This window comes from Cavia porcellus, unplaced genomic scaffold (genome assembly GCF_034190915.1).
Source record: "Cavia porcellus strain 051 isolate PalLab524CR breed Dunkin Hartley unplaced genomic scaffold, mCavPor4.1 scaffold_6, whole genome shotgun sequence".
In the NCBI taxonomy this organism is placed as follows: domain Eukaryota; kingdom Metazoa; phylum Chordata; class Mammalia; order Rodentia; family Caviidae; genus Cavia; species Cavia porcellus.
In genome coordinates this window covers 25,260,709-25,282,082 of record NW_026947489.1, presented here as the reverse complement: position 1 = coordinate 25,282,082, position 21,374 = coordinate 25,260,709, and the positions used below count along the sequence as shown (strand labels likewise).

The following is a 21,374-nucleotide window of genomic DNA, read 5'->3' as shown; positions in this document are numbered from 1 at the left end:
TCCAAGATAGTAATCTTCTCCTTTTCTCCTGCTTTACCAGCGATGCGCCATAGAGTTGAGTCATCTCTGTGCATCTGGTACCAGTAGTGGCTTTTGATAGCATACGCAAATGCATGTGTCTTTTCTTTACTTAAATTGATTTCACACTAAGAGACCGGCATCACATCATTTTAAAATTTGATATTCAGGCCACTAAATTCCAATTCAACCCCTTGAAGTGCTTCTCTGAGTTTCATGGTAATGACTGATACTGTTTTTTTAAAAAAATATATACAAAATTGAAGGAAAAATACTTGTATATGTCTTGGCAATTATGGAAGGGTCCAACATTTTTCCTCCATAAGACAATTTCCTCTTTATTTTGGTACCTGAGTTTTTACTGCTGTCTGCATCCCAGGGCTCCAATCCTATCCGGGCAGAGATAGGAAAGAAGGCTGTAGAGAATCACAAAGTTGTGACTGTTCCCTGGTAACATCCCCTTCCTGGGGCCCATCCTGCAACATAGTGCACCCCAATTCTCCCTGGATCTGTCCAGGGCCCCACATCCAGGGGCATGGACCCTGCCTTGGGGGATCATGGAGGTGTTCTTCCCAAATTCAGCAAGACTGACTGGGATGGAGCCTTGGCTGAGGCAGGGTGCACCCAAAAATGGATTTCAGGACAGAGAAAAACTTTGCTTTCCTGTGAGTATAGGTTCGTAGTCAAAAGCTCCAAATCCTAAATCCACGTGACTGGGAATTTCTCTGAGTGCACTCTCCTCTTCTGTGAGTGGTGTTTACATTGCATTCTGGAAAGACCACATCCAACCCACATCTACTGAGCACTTGCCCAGAGTTGGTCCCGGGAACATTTCTTCTAACACAGCAGAGTATGCTTCTCCAAGGAGCAGGCAGCTTGGTCTTAGGTCACTAATCAACCCATAGTTGAACATAAAAGCAGTTTGATGATATCTGGGGCTGAGGATTAAGAAACACTTGGGGGAGGGAGGTGGGAGGAGCACACTTTAGTCAAGAAAACATTGTGGAACCACAGAGATGATTGTGGGAAATGCAAGTTTATCGGGAACCCAGGCAAGAGTCCTGATTGTCAATATTGAAAACGCAGCCAAGAGTCCCGATTGTTCAAGAATGTGGCAAGAAAAACAAAACACAGAGACAAGTACCATATTTAAATAATGGCTGGGAAGTCAATGTCCCTGAATGTAACTTTTTTTTTTTCTACTCGTAAAACAGCCACTATTGGGGGTTAGCTCGTGGCACAAGTGTCTGCCTGGAAAACAGCCACTACTTATTTGGTCTATGTAGTGATAGCTAGCAGAGGGTTATAATTTATCTAGAGATTTTGACTCCAAAGGGTATAGATAATCTTATGTTTGAAATATCTTGACCTGAATATAAGCCTATGATGATTTAGAACAGCATAGATGATCTTATGTTCAGAAGTACCTTGTCCTTGAGTAAAATCATGAGATGACTTAAGAAGGCATGGATGATCTTATGCTTGGAAGAGTCGATAGGAAATCCAGATGGGTGGCGTCAACAATCTCAGTCCTTCCTTTCAGCCCACAGGGAAGCACGCAGAACCAGTCACTGTTGTTTTGCATGAGGGTGTCATGTGCATAAGCAAAGCCGTGTGGGTCCAGGATGCATGGAGTGACTCAGGGACCAGATGTGACCAGTCCTTGATCTCATTGGGGATGCCAGGTGCCCGAGGGTCACACTTGTTGCCTGCTGCTCTTCCACAGAGAGCATGGAGTGAGACAGTGGCCTTCCCAGAGTGGAGCTCAAGGCGAGGGCAGCGCCTCAGTGCTAGCACCACCCTTAGCTTCTTTTCTTCTCCTTCTTCCAACAGGCGATGAAATTCTGGAACTCAACGGTGAATCCATGGCCGGGCTCACGCACCAGGGTGCTTTGCAGAAGTTCAAGGTGACTGTTTCTCACCCACACGGGCCTGTGCATCCCCCTCCTTGCAAACCCACAGGTTGGAGGTGTGGAGGTCTTCACCTGGCCGCCCAGCTGATGCTGACTGAGGGGATGGGGTTAATAAAAGACCTTACTCAGAAACTAGTAATGAAATCAGGACTGCCGTGAGGAATATTTAAACCCTGAAGATTTACAGAGCTGTTTCACAACATTCTATGCTTTATACTAAGATATTTACAAATAGGTTCTGAGTTTTTAAAACATCACTGAGCAATAATTTTGAGCCTATAATCTAGTTCAAGACTTTCTGGAGTATATATGTAAATACTCTGTATAGTATATACAAAGAAAGTTATATATATATAAGACATTCATGTGTGTATATATGTGCATATGTAATATGTCCACCAATACACACATGTCTATGTATCACTCTGACTCCGTTCCCCAGGGGGGACCTTCTTACTGCCTTCAGGGAGCCCTGGCTTGTCCACCTGCTGGTTTGGATGCTGTTACACATTACCTCTCTTTCCTTTCAGCAAGCCAAAAAGGGGCTGCTCACGCTCACAGTTCGCACACGCCTGACGGCGCCCCCTTCCCTGTGTAGCCACCTGTCACCCCCGCTGTGCCGCTCCCTGAGCTCCAGCACCTGTGTTGCCAAGGAGAGCAGCAGCCCCTTCATCATGGACATCCCCGTGCCTCCTGCGGGTGCCGCCAAGCCCAATTACAGAGTCATGGTGGAGGTGTCCCTGAAGAAAGGTAGGGGTGAGGATGCGCGGCTCTGGCACCTGTTCTGCCAGCTGAGTCCCAGGAGAGGTCAGCTGGGAACCAGCAGCATGGTGCTGATTTGTGGATGCTGGGGTTCTGACAAAGTGGTGACACCAAAGCCAAGGAGGGGTAGGTCATGCACAGAACCACACATATGCACACGCGTGCACACACACACATATGCTCACACACACTGTACTAGGACCTGGGCCCTGCCCCAGTGTGAGTAGTGACTGCTTGGTGGAGATGGAGAGGCCAGTCTGCAGCCCAATTCCCTTCTGACTACAACCGGAAGTCCTCCAAGGCTTCTTGAACAGGCTGCTGCTGGTCAGCTCTTTTCTGACCGGGGTCTCCTGAGCTCTCTGGGGAGAGCAGCTTGGAGCAGGATGAAGGGGAGGCTCTTTGGGCAGAGGCAGAGGACTAAGTGGAGGGTCAAGGAGAGGAAGAGGATAGATGTGTCTCCATGTCCCTAGTTTCAGGCACTGGCCCTTTCCTGACACACATCCGAGGCCTCAACCCACTCTGTGCCCTGTACCTGGTGCCATGCCTGGCATGGTGGGGTCTAGGGACACGCAGGTCTGTGGGTGGGCTATGTGGTGAGTCTACTGAGCTGCACAGGGCAGAGGCAGGCATGGCCTCAGAGTGCTGTTTCTTCCAATCATTTTCATCAGAAGAACCAGGGAGAGGGTTTCTGTGTTTGCTTTAGAGTTGTAGTTTCTTACATTCTGTGTTAGGCTGAGGCTCAGGGATCTACGCTGTGAACAGAGTTCCCAGTGATGCTGATGCACGTGAGGCCACAGACCTGTAAACTATCTGTAACCCTGTCAGGAAGCCTGGATATCGGAAGGGCTCTTACCTCTGCTCATGATCCATTGTCACAGGCAAAATCTTTAGTCACAGAGTGGGGATTCCAGGGCTCTAACTGTGGCTTATGCATCTGTCATGGGGTCTCTGGGGGAACCAGATCATAAGGAGAATGTGTAAGCCAAGGAGCTTTGTAAATCACATGCAACCCAGAGAGAAGGTACTCCCCTACACGGGGGCCACGTGCTGTTTCGTGGCCTTTGCAAATCAGCCAGCCCCGGGCCCACCCCTTACACTCTCCTGGAGACCCATGACCTTAACACCACCATGTGACACTATAGGGCTTAAACTTCCCCCCACTTTTGGCCTTGGATTGAGGGTCCCCTGTGTGGCTCCTTACCATACATACCTGGCTTCACCAAGAGAGCTTGGGCATACCTGAACCCAGGACTGAGGTGCAGCATGAAGTGGGGTGCTTGTCTCCATGACCGAGGCCTGTTCCTGCCATAGCTCCTTAAACAAACAACAGCACATTTCACCCTCATCTGCCTGGCCCTGGCCCCTACCCTGGAGCCTCAGCCTTTCTCGTTTTGGTAAACAACATCGAGCCCAAATCATATTTTGATTTTACTCATTAAATCCCCATATTTCATCCCTCAGCATGTCCATCTGCAAAGCGGTTGCATGCACATCCCTTTTTGTCTCCCCCTGCAATGATGGCCATGCTGCTGCTTGTCCCTCTTGCTGCTCTGGGTCCTGACTGCTCTGTTCTTTTTCCTCACAGAGCCAGCACACCTTCCTGTACACAGAGAAGTCAGATCCCTCCCTGCCCGCTCGCCACCACCTCTTGCTGACTATCCTTGATCCCAAAGACTGAGAGATCTCGCCTTTGAGCCTCTCATACGTCGTTCGTGTCTGTGACCTGTGAGGGCCCTGTCCCCTCGCAAGCCTGCAGCACACAAGCTGCTTCTCACCCTCACCTTGGCACCTGCAGCTTCTGCTGCTGGAATCCCCACTTCCCAGCTCCTTGTCACCTACAGTGTAGCTGTCAGCTACGCTGACCCTCTGGGGCCTGCAGTGCAGCTCTGCCACTTCCAACAATTCCTTGTCAGTTCTCTGCACGGCACCCAGTGCATTACCCTCCCCGTACCCTCCTCTTCCCTCCTTTTGCCTTGGCCTTTCCTCTGTTGGACTGATGATCTCTCCTCTCACCCTCAGCACTGCACACAGAGGGGACGGGACACTTGCAAATGCGGGTGGGGTGGCACTGTCAGGGAGGGGCTGCTGACTGATGGAACAGGGATGCTCACTTCACCCTGTCCTGTTCTTCCAGAGGCTGGTGTGGGCCTGGGCATTGGCCTGTGCAGTGTCCCCTACTTCCAGTGCATCTCGGGGATCTTTGTCCACACGCTCTCGCCAGGGTCTGTGGCGCACCTGGATGGCCGGCTACGGTATGTCCGCTCTTCTGCTGCTCTCACTGGGACCCGCAGGGGACTGGGTGGGGGTGAGACCTGTAGAATAACTCAGTGGCCAAGAGTCTGGCTTCTCAGTGTCTGACACTAGCATCAAGGCTTCCTACACCCTGGGTTCAACCTCCAGTGTCTTCTGGCCCCACAAAATGACATATTAGATGCCCCAGCCCCATGTCAGATGCCCTAGCCCAGAGCTGCTGATTCAGATCCCAGGAATCTGTACTCAAGGCAGTAGGAAAAGCATGGCCTCCACAAACCCAGTCTGCAGCAGCAAAGGCAAAGTGAACTGGTTTAACACTGATTTAACTAACAAAATTTACAGGGACGGGAGCAGGGGCTGCCTATGAGCCCTCTATGGAGAAACAGCTTTCTAAGCAAGCAGTGGGATAAATGCTTTTTTGTGGCATGAATGTGGCTGGAGGTTGCAATCCTTTACTGCCTGTCCCCACCCAAGAGCATAGGCTGGAGACCATTTGGGTGGCAAGGAAAAAACACCTCCAAAGGAGACAGGGAGGTCTTTGCTGCAAATATCCATTTACCGTGCTCTGGTGTGCAAGACTTTTATCCCAAGGGAGAGAGCCAGACAAGGAGTCCTGCGCTGTTTCACCTGCTGGTCACTGTTAGCTTAGCACCAGCACCTGTGGATTCCTTCCAGACAATCGGGCTGTTACTCTAATTGTTCTCTATTCTCTAATAGAGGCGTTATTTCTACATCTATTCATCTGAAATGGAGGGGCCACACTTATGCTCTCTGAATGAAGAAGCTGGAGAAGCAGACCATCTCTAAAAGAAAAATTCTAAGATTATATGATATTTTGTAGAACTGGGACTGAAGCCAGAGCCTTTGCACTGAGCTACATCTCCAGCTCCTTTTAAGTTTTTAATTTTTTTTTTTTTTATTTTGAGGCAGGATCTTGAGAAGTTGCTCAAGCTGGCCTTAAACTTGGATCCTCCTGCCTCAACCTTCCAGCATTCTAGAATCACAGACATTTTCCATCATGCCTGGCTTAAAATCCTAAATTTTAAAGCTATATTGTACCTTCTCAGTTACATAAAATACGTTTAGTCATGCTGGTGTGTTTCTTTGAAGATGACTTCTAAGAGAAGTACAAATCTAAATTTTTCTTTTCAATAAGTGATCTGATTTTGATCAAAACATTTGAGCTCAGTTTAACTTATTACAATGATCCAACATTTGGATATAGTACAATACATCTTTCACTTGGCTTCGGTTTTGCTAAATTGGGAGAATTTTACCCCATTTTTGAGAGTTTTTCCATAATTGTGATGGTACACAGAACGGCAAGCCCTGCTTAACAGGCAGCTTGGCAGAACTTCTGAATTGGGAACAGGTTTGGTGCTTTCTCCTCAGGGTAGGTGGCAGCTGTTTTGTTAGGTAGCTGTGTAGCGTCCCCTACTTCCAGTGCATCTCAGCCATCTTTGTCCACACGCTATCGCCAGGGTCTGTGGCACACCTGGGGCCACATATATGATATGTTCTACATATAACCATGGGGCAGGTAATGCTGGGCACTTTATATCTAAGATCCTCAACAAGGGTATGCCTCCTAGGTCTGCAGTTGGGTAAGAGTTGTTCAAGAAGCTCCTCCTACTTTTGGTGGTCTCTGGAGCTACAAGACAGTGCTGCTCAGTTATGTCAATAAGAATGCAAGCTTTCTTAGCATCAAGAGACCTGATTGCCCTTCTTGTGCTGCTGATAACCAGCAGGGTCAATGGTCTAGAAACTCCAGCCTGGAACTTGTTGTTTTTTAAATAAAGTTTTATTGGAACAAGGGCACACATAGTACTCACATGTGTTTATGAACTATCTATGGCTGCAGCTGTCATTCTACAACAGCAAAGTTGAGAATCTGTGAGAGGGGTGTAATGGTTTATAAAACCTGAAGTATTTATTCTTCACAGAAATTGTCAGTCTCTAAACTGGACTGTATCAGAGAAATAATTTCATCTTCTGCCTCAGTTTCCCAATTTCCCACAGGGAAAGGGGTTGGATTGTACAAATCCTCCCTATACAAGTCCAATCCTATCTTCTCTATCTCATTCCTTTCTCTGTTTAGACTGCTGTGTTACGGTAACCGATATCTGAGATAGTTATCTTATAAAAGAAAAGGTTTAATTTGGCTTCTAGTTTTGGAGGTTTTGGTCTATGGGTGTTTGAAACTAGTGCTTTGGGGGGCTAAAGTGAGGCGGAAGCGTGAGATTGGGCCGTTAGCAGTTTCCTAACCATAGACACTGCCAGTAACACCAGAGCCACCTGAAAGCTAAAATGAATTCCATCATCTGCTCTCCTTGCTCCTTCTGGCAAGAACCATGGTTACTCTTCACCATGGTTACTTCTTCTAAGTGCAGACCGTCCAATCCTTCTGCCATTCTACTAATGAGAGGGCATCACAGCCCGCTTACCTAACTGGTTAATCAGTTAGATAAGGTTGGTGGGTAAATCTTGCTCTCCATATTGGTTCTGCAAATTCATATGGGAAAAGGAGGAGGAAAGTTACACAAGACTTTCAGTTCTTCTTCATATGAAATGCCCGAGAACGAGGCAGTAATTGCTTGGTTGGTCCTGTTTGGGTTTCAGTCAGGTCTCTAGAGAGATTTAGTTGGTAATGTAGATTTTAGATCTCATCTATAGCTTAGCCAGGGAAACAGGTAGATGACCTCCTAGATGTCCTGATCAGTAGCTTCCTCATGGCTTCCAATTGGTGCTTTTGCAGGTGTGGCGATGAGATTGTGGAAATCAATGATTCCCCTGTGCACTGCATGACGCTCAATGAAGTCCACGGGATCCTGAGTCACTGCAGTCCCGGTCCAGTCCCCATCATCGTCAGTCGACATCCAGACCCCCAGGTAACATCTGACTCACTCCTTTTGTTCCCACATTGGAGCAAGAAATGTTTAGAAATGGAACACTGCTGGCTAGGGCTCCAACTTTCTGTGGAACAAATGTCCACAGCAGAGGTCTAGCAACAGACTCCTAGACACCAGAAGCTGTTGGCATGAACTTAGGAAGCTCTTGCAGCTGAGCTACAAGCTCCAGGACAGGAAGGTAGAGAGAGACTCAGGGCCCCAACTAGTAGGGCCAAGAGAGCCATTTACTCTGCATGTGTCCAGCGGCTGCCCTCTAGGGGGAGGTATGAGGGTTGGAGCGCAGGTCACAGGGACAAGAAGGTTCATAGCATCAGTGCTACAGCAGCTCACAGCTTCAACAGAGAGACTGACAGGAAGAATTGTGATCTGGAGCTGTAAGTACTAAGGGAATATAACAGAGAAGGATTTATAAAACATACCAAAGGCTGCTTTTTTGCAGAGAATTTGAGGGAGGTCCCTGCAGGCGGTAAGAACACAAAGGTCAAAGTTAGAGTCAGGAAGGGGCCTGCTGGTGCTGTGGGGCTGCTTGGGGGTTCCTGAGAGGGTTGATTGAGGACTGAAGTTGTCTGGTAAGGCACTGAGGTTCCACTGTAAAGGGCTTTACACAAATTGCTAGTCTGTTTTTCACCCTGTGTACTGAGAAGCTGCAGAAGGCCTCCAGCTACAGATGGATTGCGTTCAGACTTTGTTCTTTAGCCTTTGAGTGTGTTGGAGAGGGCAGGATAGAGTGGGCGGGATGTGGATCTGGAGGAGAAAGGAAGCAGATGGTGGGGCCTGAACCAAGCAGCAGATGTGGGGAGATTTAGAGAAGAGACAAAAGAGGCTGCCCTGGAAAAAAAGTGTCTGCTGCCCTGTTAGCTGTGTGTTAGGAGACAGGGAGCAGCCTGGGATGATTGGAGCATTCAGAGATTGGTGGAGTGGTGGCAACTCTTCCATCGGTGTGGGACAAGGAGGGGCTGAAGTGTTGGGGGTGTCTAGATGGAGATGCCTGGTAAGCAGCTGAATTTAGGGCTGATGATGGTTGTGAGGTGCAGGTTGAAGCTAGATGTGGACATGGGAGCCTTGGCACAGGTGCGACCCCTCAGGGAGTTGGTGATAATCACTACTGCCATGTGTTTAACCCTTCCTCGGTGGTGCCAGGCATGTTAGGCAAACATGTGGCACACACGTCTGCAGTTAGCTGTCCTATAACTCTCTGAAACTGGTGAGCTTTTCCCTCTCCAACTCACAGATGAGGAAACTGAGGCCCAAAGGAAAAAGAACTAGCCTAGTGGCTGGATAAGAAGTGGAGGAGCTAGGATTTAAGTGCTCCAAAGCCTGAGCTCTTAGCTAACTGACTCCAAGAAAATAGCATAGACAGTAGAATAATGAAGCTCAACTTCTCCAGTGAGAATACAGTGGATTCAAATTTAGTCACTGTGCACTGAGGCCAAACACAGGAGCTAAATCTAGAGTAAGCAGGTGATAGGCTAAAGCTCTGGGAAGTAGAAGAAGACAGCTCATCAGCGCGTTCTGCTGCCTGAAGACTGGTGAAAGCTGCCATCAGGACCTCAGGATCTCAGGACATGGGTGGAGCAGGAGAAGCACAGCTGGAGGGAAGGCAGACAGCAGATGTAAGAAGAGCCCAGAAGAGGTGAAGACCTAGGAGGGAGAGAGGCAGGGCTGAGCAGCTGGTACAAAGCCCTGGGCCAGGAGCTACAGGTGGGTCAGAGACAGAGGTAGGCCAGGTATGGGAGACTCAGTAGGCACAGGTGACAGGGCAGAGGCGAGGCCCTGGCTCAGGGCCAGAAGGGCCACCTCATGTCCAGTCTTCTGCTTCCATAGGGGAAACTTGGGCAATTCGTCTGGCCTCTCTGAGCCTTTGAAGAAATGGGCTCTTGTCTTGACCTAGCAGGACCATTGTGAATGACAAGTATCATCTTTTGATGGTTTGCTGTCTGGGAGGCTGAAGCAGGAGGATCAAAAGTCTTAGGCCAGCCTGAACAATTCACTGACTTAGTGAGACCCTGCCTCACAATAAAAGAAAAAGAACCAGAGAGGTAGCTCCATGGAAGGTCCTTGCTTCCTGCTCCAGGACTGAAAAAATAAAAAAGTTTTACTACTTGCTCAGCGTTGCAGCTAGTGTTTTAAGTGATTTGTTTATTTCTTTTGTCGTGGTAAAATATACCTAACCCAAAACTTACATTATAAGTGCAGAGCTTAAAGGCGCTAAATACATGCTAAGCCATCACCACCAGGTTTCTCCTGCAGAACCGTAACTCTGTGCCTCCAACCAACTCCCTATTTCCACTTCCCCAAGCCTTGGGGCTCACCCTTCTGTTTTCTTTTTTCTGATTTTCACTTCATGCCTCACGTAAGTGGAGTCACACATTATTTGTCCTTTCCTGACAGTTCCATTTCAGCATAATATCCTTAATATCCTTCACCTTGTAGTCTGGCTCAGAATTTTCTTCTTTTTTAAGGCTGATAGTATGCCATTGAATATTGACCCAGAATTTTGCTTACCCATTCGTCTGTTGCTGAATCATTGGGTTTCAACAATTGCAGTAATGCTGCAATGACTATAGTATACAGACATCACTGATTTTAATCCTTTTGGCTATATTACCCAAATTAGAATTACTGGATGATATGATAATCCTATTTTAACTTTTTAAAGGTGCCTCAGTACTGGTTTCCATAGAGGTGGCTCCATTTACAATCTTATCAAAGGTGCCCACGAGTTGTGATTTCTCCACATCTTTGCTGAGACTTGCAACTTTGTGTCTTGTTTTGTTTTTCACTCTCCTAACTGAGCTGTTTTGGCTGCCCAGTTTTATTTTGTTTTTTGATGATACCAACCCTAATGGGCAAGTGTGGCTGAGATTTGTGTCTCCCAAATGACCAGTTGAGCACCTTTCCTCTGCTTGCTGGCCACATGTAGAGCTCCTTGAAAGAAACGTTTGTTCAAATTCTTCACCCATTTTTAAATAGAGGGTTTTCTTGTAGAATTGCAGGAGATTATAAAAAATGTATCCAAGATTTTATGCATATATAATCTGCACATATTGTCTGCATTGACTTCTGCTCTCTCAAATGTTTCCTGTTGCCCAAAGTTTTAAAATTTTGATCTCATCCAATTTATCTTGTTTTGTTTGTTTGTTGTTATAGTTTGTGTTTCAAGCAATTTATATGGTTAAACATCTTGTCTCTGTATGTAGAGAGGGCTCTGTTGCTGTGAATATTTTATGGAAAACAAAGTTGAGGCATTGAAGGTTAACTCAGTGGTCTGCACGCACACCATTAGGCAGTGAAAGAGCTAATGCTTGAGTCCCAGCCATGCGCTGTGACTCTAAGACTCATGCTCTTAGCTACTTCTGCAGCATCACTAACGCTCTGTGGGCACAGCAAAGACAGTGTGATGGCACTGTGATGGTCATGACACTGTGGATGATGACAGTGCCAAGACAACAGAGCCCTGGCTTTCAGGGGCAAACTATGATGCAATGCATAGTTGGCATAAGGCTGGAGCATTGAGGGGAGCCACTCTTTCATTGACAGACTTTAGAGAATATCTAGAAGACCCTGGTATCATCAACAACCAGTATATTTCTGGAAGTGGAATCTTTCAGCTATGTGTGGTGTTGGGTAGAAGGAAAAAGCCCAGAACCCGCAGGCATACAGAGCCTGACATATGATTTCTACTGCTGTTTAAGAGACTGGTTGATATTTTGTAGGTCTCCGAACAGCAACTCAAGGAAGCCGTGGCTCAGGCTGTGGAGAACATCAGGTTTGGAAAGGAGAGACACCAGTGGAGTTTGGAAGGTGAAGTATGCGGGTGACTGGGTAAGACTCCTGGGGAGGTGACTAGATTATGGGGTGCTGTACTCCTGAGTGGACTAATCCACTGAAATTCACAGTTGAACATGCTGTTAGGAAGGGAGGCCCCACTGGGTGAGGTGGTCACTCATAGGAGGATGTGTCTCTTGCTGTGTCACTATTCCCCTCTGCTCTGCTTCCTGGATACTGTGAAGTGAGCAGCTTTGCTTCAATTCACCCTTTTCCTATGATGCTTCTGTCTCTATGGAGCGCACCATGGACTGAACCCTCTGAAACCGTGAGCTAAAAATAAGTCTTTTCCTTATGTACGTTGATCAGATAGCTTGTCCCAGAGACAGGAAAGCTGACATCTATGTAAGGGAAACAATGAGCTTTGACTTGAAATGTCTTTGCCTTCTTAGAAAGCTCAGGTTCTAGCCATTAAATCTTTCTCTTCCTCAGGAATAGGTGGGTCACCGCAGACTGTCAAGATACATAGAGAAGAATTGAAAGTTAGGAGTCTACCAGCTGAATTTGGTTCATATTTTTGCTTTGGTCAGAAGGCACAAGATTAAAGCAATTATATATGAACTGTTTTAAATGGGGCAGCTACTTTCTGGTTCCCAGTGATCCCCATCACTCCCTTTATCTTCTACTAATTTTCTTTCACACACATTGTCTGTCACACATTTGAGATTGTGAACTTTAACTATAAAAACAAAAGCTTGAGAAATTGATAATATCTAACATATATTGAGTTTTTATAATGCCAGACTGTCAATTCAAGCATTATTTCAATAAATCTTCAGATCTGATTTTCAAATCCATTTTATAGGGAAAGGGGGGGGGCTGAGAGGCACCTTTACCCAAAGTCGCACTGATACTCTACAGAAGATGTAGGACAGGGACCTGGCCAGCTGGCTGTTATATCGACCCACTGGGCATAAGCCAAGCAATCATGGGACAGCTGTACAATAGAACTACGAGCAGTCATTTGTGCCGACATTTATAAGGATGAGTAAAGAGATGAGAAAACATTCAGAGAAAAGGGAGGAGCCCTGATTTTATTTCATCTGTGTCCTACTATTTCAGTCCACCCAAGATGTAGCTATACTCGGCAAAATTGGCAGCAAAAGTCACCAGAATGTTAACAGTGATCACCTCTGGACAGTCAGATCCTGGAGGGGGTAGACTTCCATGCCTTCTTTTCTGTGACTGTGCTTTCTCAGATGAGGATGTATTATTTTATAACCAGGAAAAGGCAAAAGAAAACTTTTTCTTCAAAGTGGATTTGAATTAAGAGCTAAGTTGCCCTTGGTTCTCTCCAGGTAGTCACAGTTGGGTGGCCTCACAAAGGGAACTGGGGTCCACACCTTAGTGGCTTCTGGAAAAGGACACTCAGGCAGAGGCGTTGGAGAGAAGGCCTCTCTGGGATGTGTGGATGCCTGCCTGCAGGAAGCTATCATGGGGCAGGAACCAGGAAGAAGAGCTGAAATGGGGAAGGGAGGGTGAGAGCTGCTGGGGCTTACTTCACCTTCAGCTGGAAAGAGTGGTGATCTCTGGAGATGAGGCTCAAAGTACCTTTCCACCTGTCCTCAAACACCTGTCCTCAAACACCTGTTCTTATCCCACCTGCTTGGTTTCTGTGATCCTGAACCTTGGGCAAGCCCACCAAACCTGGAGTTCTTAGCCCCATTTTACTGGTACAGAAGTGGAGCGTTGTGGGCTACGTTCCCCTCTTAGAAACCATGAAGTTTAGCATCAGGATGTCCTTTAGGAGGCTTCCTAAAGCCCTGTGGGGAGGAGGAGAGGAAGTGAAACTGGACAGACAGGAGCAGTACAGAGCTCAGCCAGCCCCTGAGCTCTGCAGCTGAGGCAGCCTGTTGAAGCTCCCGGTGCTGGCAGAAACAGCTGGATCTTTACAGCCTGTGCCATCACCAAGATGAGGCTCCCTCTCACAGGTAGCACTTTGCAGCTGAGGCTTGCCCGGAGGCACCAACCACTGGAAGCCATCTGCTATCAGTCTCCCGACCGCCAGGACACCAAACCCTTCTTTGCTGGGGATCTGTGTACTTATCACTTGTGGGTTTGAATGATTTTCTCAACCCAAAGCCATGCTGCTCTTTGTGTCCAGACTCAGGCTGGCCTGGGCTGAGCACGGTGGGCTAAATCTGCCCAGCATCGCCCTCTAACTCCTTGACCAGGGTCCCTTTTCCTTGCAGGTGTTAAGAGGCTGGAGAGCAGCTGGCATGGTCGGCCCACTGTGGAGAAGGAGTGGGAGAAGACCTCAGTCCCCACGCTCCGCAGGGCGCAGAGGGCCATGGTCCGCTCTAGCAGTGACAGCAGCTACATGTCAGGGTCCCCAGGGGGCAGTCCCTGCAGTGGCAGCACTGAGCAGCAGCCCTCCCACCCTGAAGGCAGCACACACAGCCCGGGCCCAGCTTCAGGGCTGCCCCAGGGGAGCCCAGCCCTAACCGGCAGCCAGGACAGCCACTCACCGCTGAGGCTGAAGAAGTCTTTTGAGATCCTGGTGAGAAAGCCCACATCCTCCAAGCCTAAGCCTCCACCTCGAAAATACTTCAAAAGCGACAGTGAGCCCCAGAAGAATCTGGAAGACAGGGCCAACTCCTCTGGGCCTCCTGGCTCACCCACCTGTGGCCAGGTAAGAGGGCCTGGCCTACTGCATGGCATCTTTTTTTTCCTGAGCATTAGTGGCAGTGGGGCAAGGGCTGGGTCACAGTCTCTTCCTAACAGCAGAGAGGCTGGTGATTAGGGCTGAAGGGGAGATTCAGTGGGCAGATAGGGTCGGAGCTGGGCAGAGCCAGAATGGAAGCCTTGGCCTTTCATGGTGGCTTCTGGCTTCCTGTTCTCCCCATTAAGAATCTGAATTTCCTTTGTTAGTCCCTATCTCTTGTAGGAATGGGAAATAGCAGAGGTCCTGCAAGACCCCTGTGATGGGGATAGGCAGTCTCTGCACATTGCTGTCATGTGCAAAACAGTTACCTAAAGAATCACTTAAGGAGACCTATGTGGTTGTGAGAAATTGGCCCCTGCTTCTCCCTAGTTGGCAGTTTGGGAGAAGTAGGGTCCCTTTCCCAGGTCTCTTTCCAACCACTATGTGAAGCATCTAATGCTCTGAGTACTTCTATCAGACCCCTCACAGGAAGGCAGACAGACTGGCGAGCAGCTCCTGGGACTTGCGGGTTTTGTGTTCCAAGTCCTTTCAGGTACCTTGACCCAGGTCAGCCATGTAGAAGTCTGAGGATGTGGGTCCCAGGAACACAGAGAACTGAGAGTCTGCCTGTACTCTTTCTGTGGGTCTCCTGAGAGTTGTTGCACCATGTGCGTAGACAGAGGCGTCTGGAGGTCCCCTTGGATAGGCTGCATTGAGGGTTGATTATGCATAAGGGGGTTGAAACCCTAAGTGATTGGGATGGGGCAGCTGGGGAAGGGCATCGTGTGTGGAGGGGGCAGTGCAAAGGGAGGCAGGAAGCTGGGGTGCAGGCAGGATGCAGCTGGAGAGCCCTGAGTAGACATCAGGGGAAACCTGTCCCTCCTCCCATTACCAAGCACCTTATTTCCCGTGGAGACAAGACCTGAGCTCACAGGGCAGCTCTGAAATGGTCCCTGCCCATTAGAAGCCAGGCTTTACTTGCCCTTCAGAGACCCTACGGGGAAGAGAGGAGTTGTCCCCCGATGTGGATGTGGGTCACCTGGGCAGGTGAGGCCAGAACAGGACAGGTTCTGTCTCCAAGTAAGCTAGTGGGTAGGAGGAAGTGGACACTGCAGAAAAGACCAGGAAGAGCTGCTGCTCTCTGGGAGCCACTCCCAAGCAGCTGCCCTCACCTCCCCACCTGTCCCTCCTCCTTCCATCCTTCACCTGTAGCACCATCCCCCAGGACCTGAGAGCAGAGCCCCTTCCTTTCCCTTCCGCTGTCCCACGTGACCAGCATGCCCAGCTCCTGTGGTCTGTCCTGCAAAACTCAGACAGTGTAAATATTTGCATGGGGTTCAAGGAAAGGGTTGAGTGCACAGGAATTGGGAGGTGGTGTGCTGGATATCTTTCCTAAAGTCTTCTTGGTCCCGCTGAGGCATTTCTCACTGGATGGCATTCTCTGTACCCACTGTGCAGCCTCCTGTCCTCACCTCTCCCTCTTCCTTCGGATTTCCCCCTTTCCTCCCTCCCTTGCTCCTCTGGTCTTCCCCTCCAGCCTCCTGAGAGCCTTCCTGAGTAACTGTGGATATCCCCTGAATCTTTCCATCCACCATAACTCTAGGGGGCCTCACCCTAGAGTTATAGGGTAATTCACTAAAACTGGCTCGCCAATCAAATGTCTTCTAGATTCTTCTTGCCTCAAAGAATTGGGTGACACAAGCCAATAACGGAGCCAAACGTTTACTTGAAAAGTTCAGGGTAAATGGGTATGAGAGAAACCAGCTCTGCTGAGCAAAGCGAAGAAGCAGGCACAGGCTAAAATAAACAGACACGCTGTGTTTGAGAAATGCTGTGGTCTGATTGCTATGCACACACACAGTCGCTAGCAACTTCCGGGGTGGCCAGTCCTTTTGGTGGCATCCCCATCCCATGGAGAAGTTCTACCCACGAGTCCTTGGTTGCCCTGCGATCCTGTGATTGATGGGTCTCACTCATTTCCCTGGCCAGCTCTGCCACCTCCTCTCTCTTGTAACATCTCCACAACCAAAATGACCTTGGGGATGTTTTCCCTGTTAGACAACAGTTCTCTCCCTTTTAGAAAACTGGTGCCAACTATCATTTGTATTTTAAAACCGCTTCGGTGCTCTGCCACGTCCCAGCCCTTTCCTTCTTCCTTTTCTCCCTCCCTCATGCCAGGAAACGCCGGGGAAACACTTGTATAAAATCAAACTTACATCATGTGCTAATTTTCAAAACTTCCCATGAAGCGCCTGCATCAGACTTGCCCATTAGAAGTCAAAGCGCACTTGTGTCTATTCTAAGACTTATGGCAGCGTCCCTGGCATCAGAGGCACCTGCCTACCCCAGTGCCAGCAATCTGTGGGTACAGACCAGTGCCACCTTACAAAGCTTCCTGCAGGGTGAACTTATATTTCTGGTGTGATGAGAGTCTTGCTAACCATCAGGTTAAGAGTTTAAGCATCAAATGCCACAGCCACGCCTTGTCTTTTTAGAGGATGAGGTCAAGGAGCCCAAAGATTCCTTCAGCTTGGCTGAAGCCCCAGCATTTCCAAAATGTGCTCGTAAAGCTCAGTCCTATAGTAAGAAACCTGACACACTGCAGTGACTTGTGAATGTGATTCTGACTGCCACAAAACTTTCCTTCTCAAGGACTTTTGGTGTCACTGTGGATATTACATTTCAGGCCTTGGATGGACGTGTGCCATCTCTTTTTAGTCCCAAAGGATACACATGGCTGTCCTTCTCCCCACCTGTGGGCAAGGAAGGTTGCAGCCCAGCCACATGCCTGACACTCTGTGACTTTGGAGCAGAACACAGAGCCCCAGCCCGGCCGGGTACTGTTCCTTCTGCAGCTGGCCAGACCTCCAGGCACCCACCTTACGGTGTCTCCTTGTCTTTTCTGGGATGGTGTCATGCTTGGGTGGCCAGTTCCAAGGAACACTTTCACTCTGATTCTCTAAGAAACTCTTACTGTGCAAGAAGCAGCCAGAAAGCACTTCTCTGGTGAAGCCAAGTGAAACTCTGGGACAGAACTGGTGTTTGTGGCCCCACACTCATGCTGGGTGACCAGCCACAGTTCTACCTGCTTACTTGGAGCTGCTCCGGCTCCTCCTAGGCTCTTTGGGGCTGCATCCCATACTGAGAGCAAAGCAATTCTGCAGTGAAGTGATGATGGCCCAGGGGCTGCAGAGGGGAGCCTAGCATGGACTCCAGTTGTGTCATGCTTTGCAGACTGCTTGCTGAGGCTCTAATCCTGAGAGACAATGGAGAAAGCAATCCACAGGTATGTTCCTGAGTGTTGCAACCTTAATTCAAGGACACTTCCTTTGCCACCTGACTCCACGAGGCTCTGTACCCTCCTGGGGGGTCACTGGCTACCACATGCTTATAAATAAAGAAGCACTAGCCCCTCGTCCTCATCACAGACACCTGGGGTCTGTCTCCTGTAGATGGCAAGCTGTTGGAAGTCAGGTGACATGTCAAGTGCCCGAGAGGTGCCCTGGCCATCCAGGGAAAGGAAGGACCCTCTCTGCGTAGCTGCTGATGACTTTACCAGTGAAGGCGGCTTCACAGCTGCTCTCCAGCCCTCATCAAAGTGTGCCTTGCCTTCTCGCAGCGGGAGGCTACCGTTTTGACACAGTCTTGCTTCCTGTTTACACCACAGGAAGGCAGTGAGCCACTGCCACCACCACCGGAAGACACCATAGGGAGAGCCCCCTGCACTGTTGCCGTCTGCTCAGGACCTGGAGTCAGCCTGCAGGCCCCGTCCTCCTCAGACGGTGAGCCCGGGAGGAGAGCCAGCCCAGGTGAGCTTGCTCGGAAGTTTTCCTGAAGGAAGAGCCTTGTGGAGAGCTCTGGTTAGAGAGTGAGAGTTTGCATTGTAGTGGCGGGTGGGCGTGCTGGGGGATGGGTGAAAGGAGCCACCTGATTGGACTGTGGTGCTGCGGTGGGAACCTAGGGCACTCCAGGTTGTCAACAGGAGACTGGAGCCATGGAAAGAGCTCAAAGTCACAGAGCCCCTGGGCAGCACCTGCCGGGTGCCAGCTGTGTGTAGTACTCCAAGTTAGAATACAGAGTAGGGAAAGCATACGTGGGGTTTTGTTGGTGGTCACCTCTTCCAGGAGGTGGACAGCAAGGGCGTGTCCACATGGTACACCTGACAGTGCTGAGATGTGACCTGAGTACTTTGAGCACGGGATTACAGGATTTTGAGGCAGAAAATCCTGTACCTATGCATCACTCTCCATGATTCTGGGCAGCTTGCCTTTAAAGCCTTCACTCGCTCGCTCATCTCATTGGCAAGGTGTGGATCACTTAAATTCCAGCCTGTGATTTAATTCAGCTACATACATGAAATGCCAGATTTGGGAGACTCTGGGCATGGTACTGGGGAGGGGAGATGAAAAATCATTCTTGTAATGAGGAGCTCCGTCTCCTCATTGTTACAGCAAAGAAATAAATATGTAGGCCGAGAACCACATGCGTCTTTGAGAGACACTACAGGAAGTGACATGAGAGTCCCCAGACAGCTAAGGGACACCGAGAAGAGACAGATTTAGCACATCTCATCAAGCAGGTACCTGCCACTTGCTTCCTCCCTTAGGCATCCCAGCTGAGTCCCCACCTGGATTACAAATAGCTTGCCTGTGGGAGATTTGATTGGGATTCTCAGCACAGTGGCCCCTTACAGCTGGGCAGTTTATCAGTACAGAAGCAGATGGTGGAGACTGGACTCACTGGCTGAAGAGCCTGACTCTAGTGCCCACCCAGGGATTCCTGTGGAGCTTCACTCTGTATCACTGTTTGCTTCCTTGGAAGTGACCAGAGGCAGGAATGACCAGAGCTCCTAACCTAGATTGCACCCCGGCATCATGCACCACTGACTCCAGTGCACAGAGTGACACACTCTAGACAAAAGCTAAAGGTGGCAGAGCCACACATCCGCTTAGTTCCTTGGCTTTCAGGGCTCAGGGGAAGACCTCAGCTGTCTTTAGAAAAGAGTCAAGGACAGTCTTCACCTATGCAGACTGGATGCCAGGTCAGTGCTGGCTTCTGATAATGATGGCTCCATACCTGGGGTGAAAGGCAAGCCTGAGGTCCTGTCCCTCTAGGCTCAGGCTGCATCTCAGTCTTATCTCACCAGAACCTGGGAGTGGACCTTCAGATTCCAGTGCAGAGCCAAGATTGAGAGTCAGTGTCACCGAGCTTCTCAACCCAGAACCTTTTAAGCTCTTTAGATGGGCAAAACTCTGTCATAGAGCAAGCTGATCCATCACCTGAATGTAGGCAGACTAGCAAACTCATAGGACTGTAGAGGCAGGTAGGTGGGAGCCACTGACTGGGTGGAAGAGCAGAACGATGGGTTGGCTGGGTCACCTTGTCTCACAAGGACATGGCAGTCCAAACCAAATACGGCAGCCAGCTGTGACCTTTGGCTTAAAGGTTTAAAAGGTAAGAAAGTTGTTTGGCTTTTACATTTTGAGTGAGTGATGTGGAAGGCTATTTCAAGCTTGAGTGGGCAGTCAGGGGATATGGGGTCTTCTCCAGCCTCTGCATTCAGAATGACTCCCATTCTTGAATGCTGGGATCCTCCAGTGTAAGATGCCTGAGGAGGAGCAGGAGCAGGTGTCCCTGGTTTTCCCTGTGGCCTCAGAGACCCAGAAATTTCCTGGGAACATCTCCCATACTGGGGTACCAGGTGCTGGAAGTTCACTTCCCTCTGGGCCTCCTATCCTGTGTGGTGCCCATGGCCATCTGGGCATCTCCCCTTCTGTAATCTCCTCTTCCAAAATCCTCCTCACTGTTTGGCTCTAAAACTAGAATTTAGGAAGAAAAGTTGTCATGAAATGTAATGCACATCCCAGGCTTTGTTTCTGCTCCCCAGTGACACCAGGGTCCCCCATAAAATCCAGACTGCTGAAGAGGCAAGCTCGGATGAACTGTAGCTTTGACACCACCACCGAAGACCCCTGGGTTAGGATTTCTGACTGCATCAAAAACTTATTCAGCCCCATCATGAGTGACAGCCACGGCCACATGCCACTACAGCCCAGTGTCAGCCTGGGTGAAGACGGCACACAGAGTCTCCCGGATGGGACCCCGGCCAGGCTGGATGCTGCCAATGGCACACCCCGAGTTTACAAGTCAGCAGACAGCAGCACTGTGAAGAAAGGGCCTCCTGTGGCTCCCAAGCCTGCTTGGTTTCGGCAGAGTTTGAAAGGCCTGAGGACTCGTGCTGCAGACCTGAGACGCCTTCCTGACTCGGCCTCCTCTGCTCAGCCGATGCCTGCTTCCAAGGAGTCCCCTGGGCCACTTCCCCGGGCCACCTCTTCCATCAAGCAGAGAATCAGCTCCTTTGAAACCTTTGGCTCCTCTCAGTTGCCTGATAGAGCAGTTCAGAGACTGAGCTTGCAGTCCTCCTCCAGGGAGGCCCCCAGGCCTTCTGGGAAGCAAGAGGGAGGCCGGCCTTCTGGCCTTTTGGTGCAAGGGGCTCCAACCTCTGCCGAGCAGAGGCAGCCAGGGCAGGAGCAGGTGTCCCTGGGTTTCCCTGTGACCTCAGAAGCTGGCACTACAAGTGTGACCTTGTTCCCGCCCGTAGGGCAGCAGCAGGCTTTGAAAAGCATCTCCACTGCCCCTGACCCTCTCACGGGGCTGCTGGGCACGCAGAAGGAGGATACTTCAGGTCCCATCATAAAGATGCCAAGCCAGCGAGCACGGAGCTTCCCCCTGACGCGGACGCAGTCCTGCGAGGCGAGGCTGCTAGATGAGAAGACCAGCAAGCTCTACTCCATCAGCAGCCACGTGTCCTCGGCCGTCATGAAGTCTCTGCTGTGCCTCCCCTCTTCTGTCTCCTGCAGCCAGCCAAGCTTCAACCCCAAGGAAGGGGCTGCTCCAAAGCCACTGCCTGGCGAAGACTCTGCCGCTGGTAGCTCTGACTCTGCCGCCGTGGACACCGGGTTCTCGCTCAAGTGAGTGCCTGCCAGGGCCGCGCTGTGCTTGCTTCCTGCTTTGCTTTTTCTGTTTTCCTTCTTTTCCAATCCTTTA

At 49.6% G+C, this 21,374-nt stretch overlaps 1 protein-coding gene across 4 annotated transcripts in view; it reads left to right on the top strand.

Annotated features, from left to right (window-relative positions):
* The window catches only part of Il16 (interleukin 16), a 98,138-nt gene that overhangs the window by 68,563 nt on the left and 8,201 nt on the right, over positions 1-21,374 (top strand). For 3 of the 4 annotated variants that reach the window (XM_013158856.3, XM_063250116.1, XM_063250117.1), the window contains 8 exons: positions 1,852-1,925; positions 2,462-2,681; positions 4,828-4,945; positions 7,702-7,834; positions 11,572-11,659; positions 13,876-14,315; positions 17,995-18,136; positions 20,215-21,298. In XM_013158856.3, coding sequence (XP_013014310.3) covers positions 1,852-1,925; positions 2,462-2,681; positions 4,828-4,945; positions 7,702-7,834; positions 11,572-11,659; positions 13,876-14,315; positions 17,995-18,136; positions 20,215-21,298 — 2,299 coding nt within the window. Of the gene's footprint in view, positions 1-1,851; positions 1,926-2,461; positions 2,682-4,827; positions 4,946-7,701; positions 7,835-11,571; positions 11,660-13,875; positions 14,316-17,994; positions 18,137-18,815; positions 19,782-20,214; positions 21,299-21,374 lie in introns of those variants that run through there. The other variant, XM_063250118.1, reaches the window with a different exon arrangement.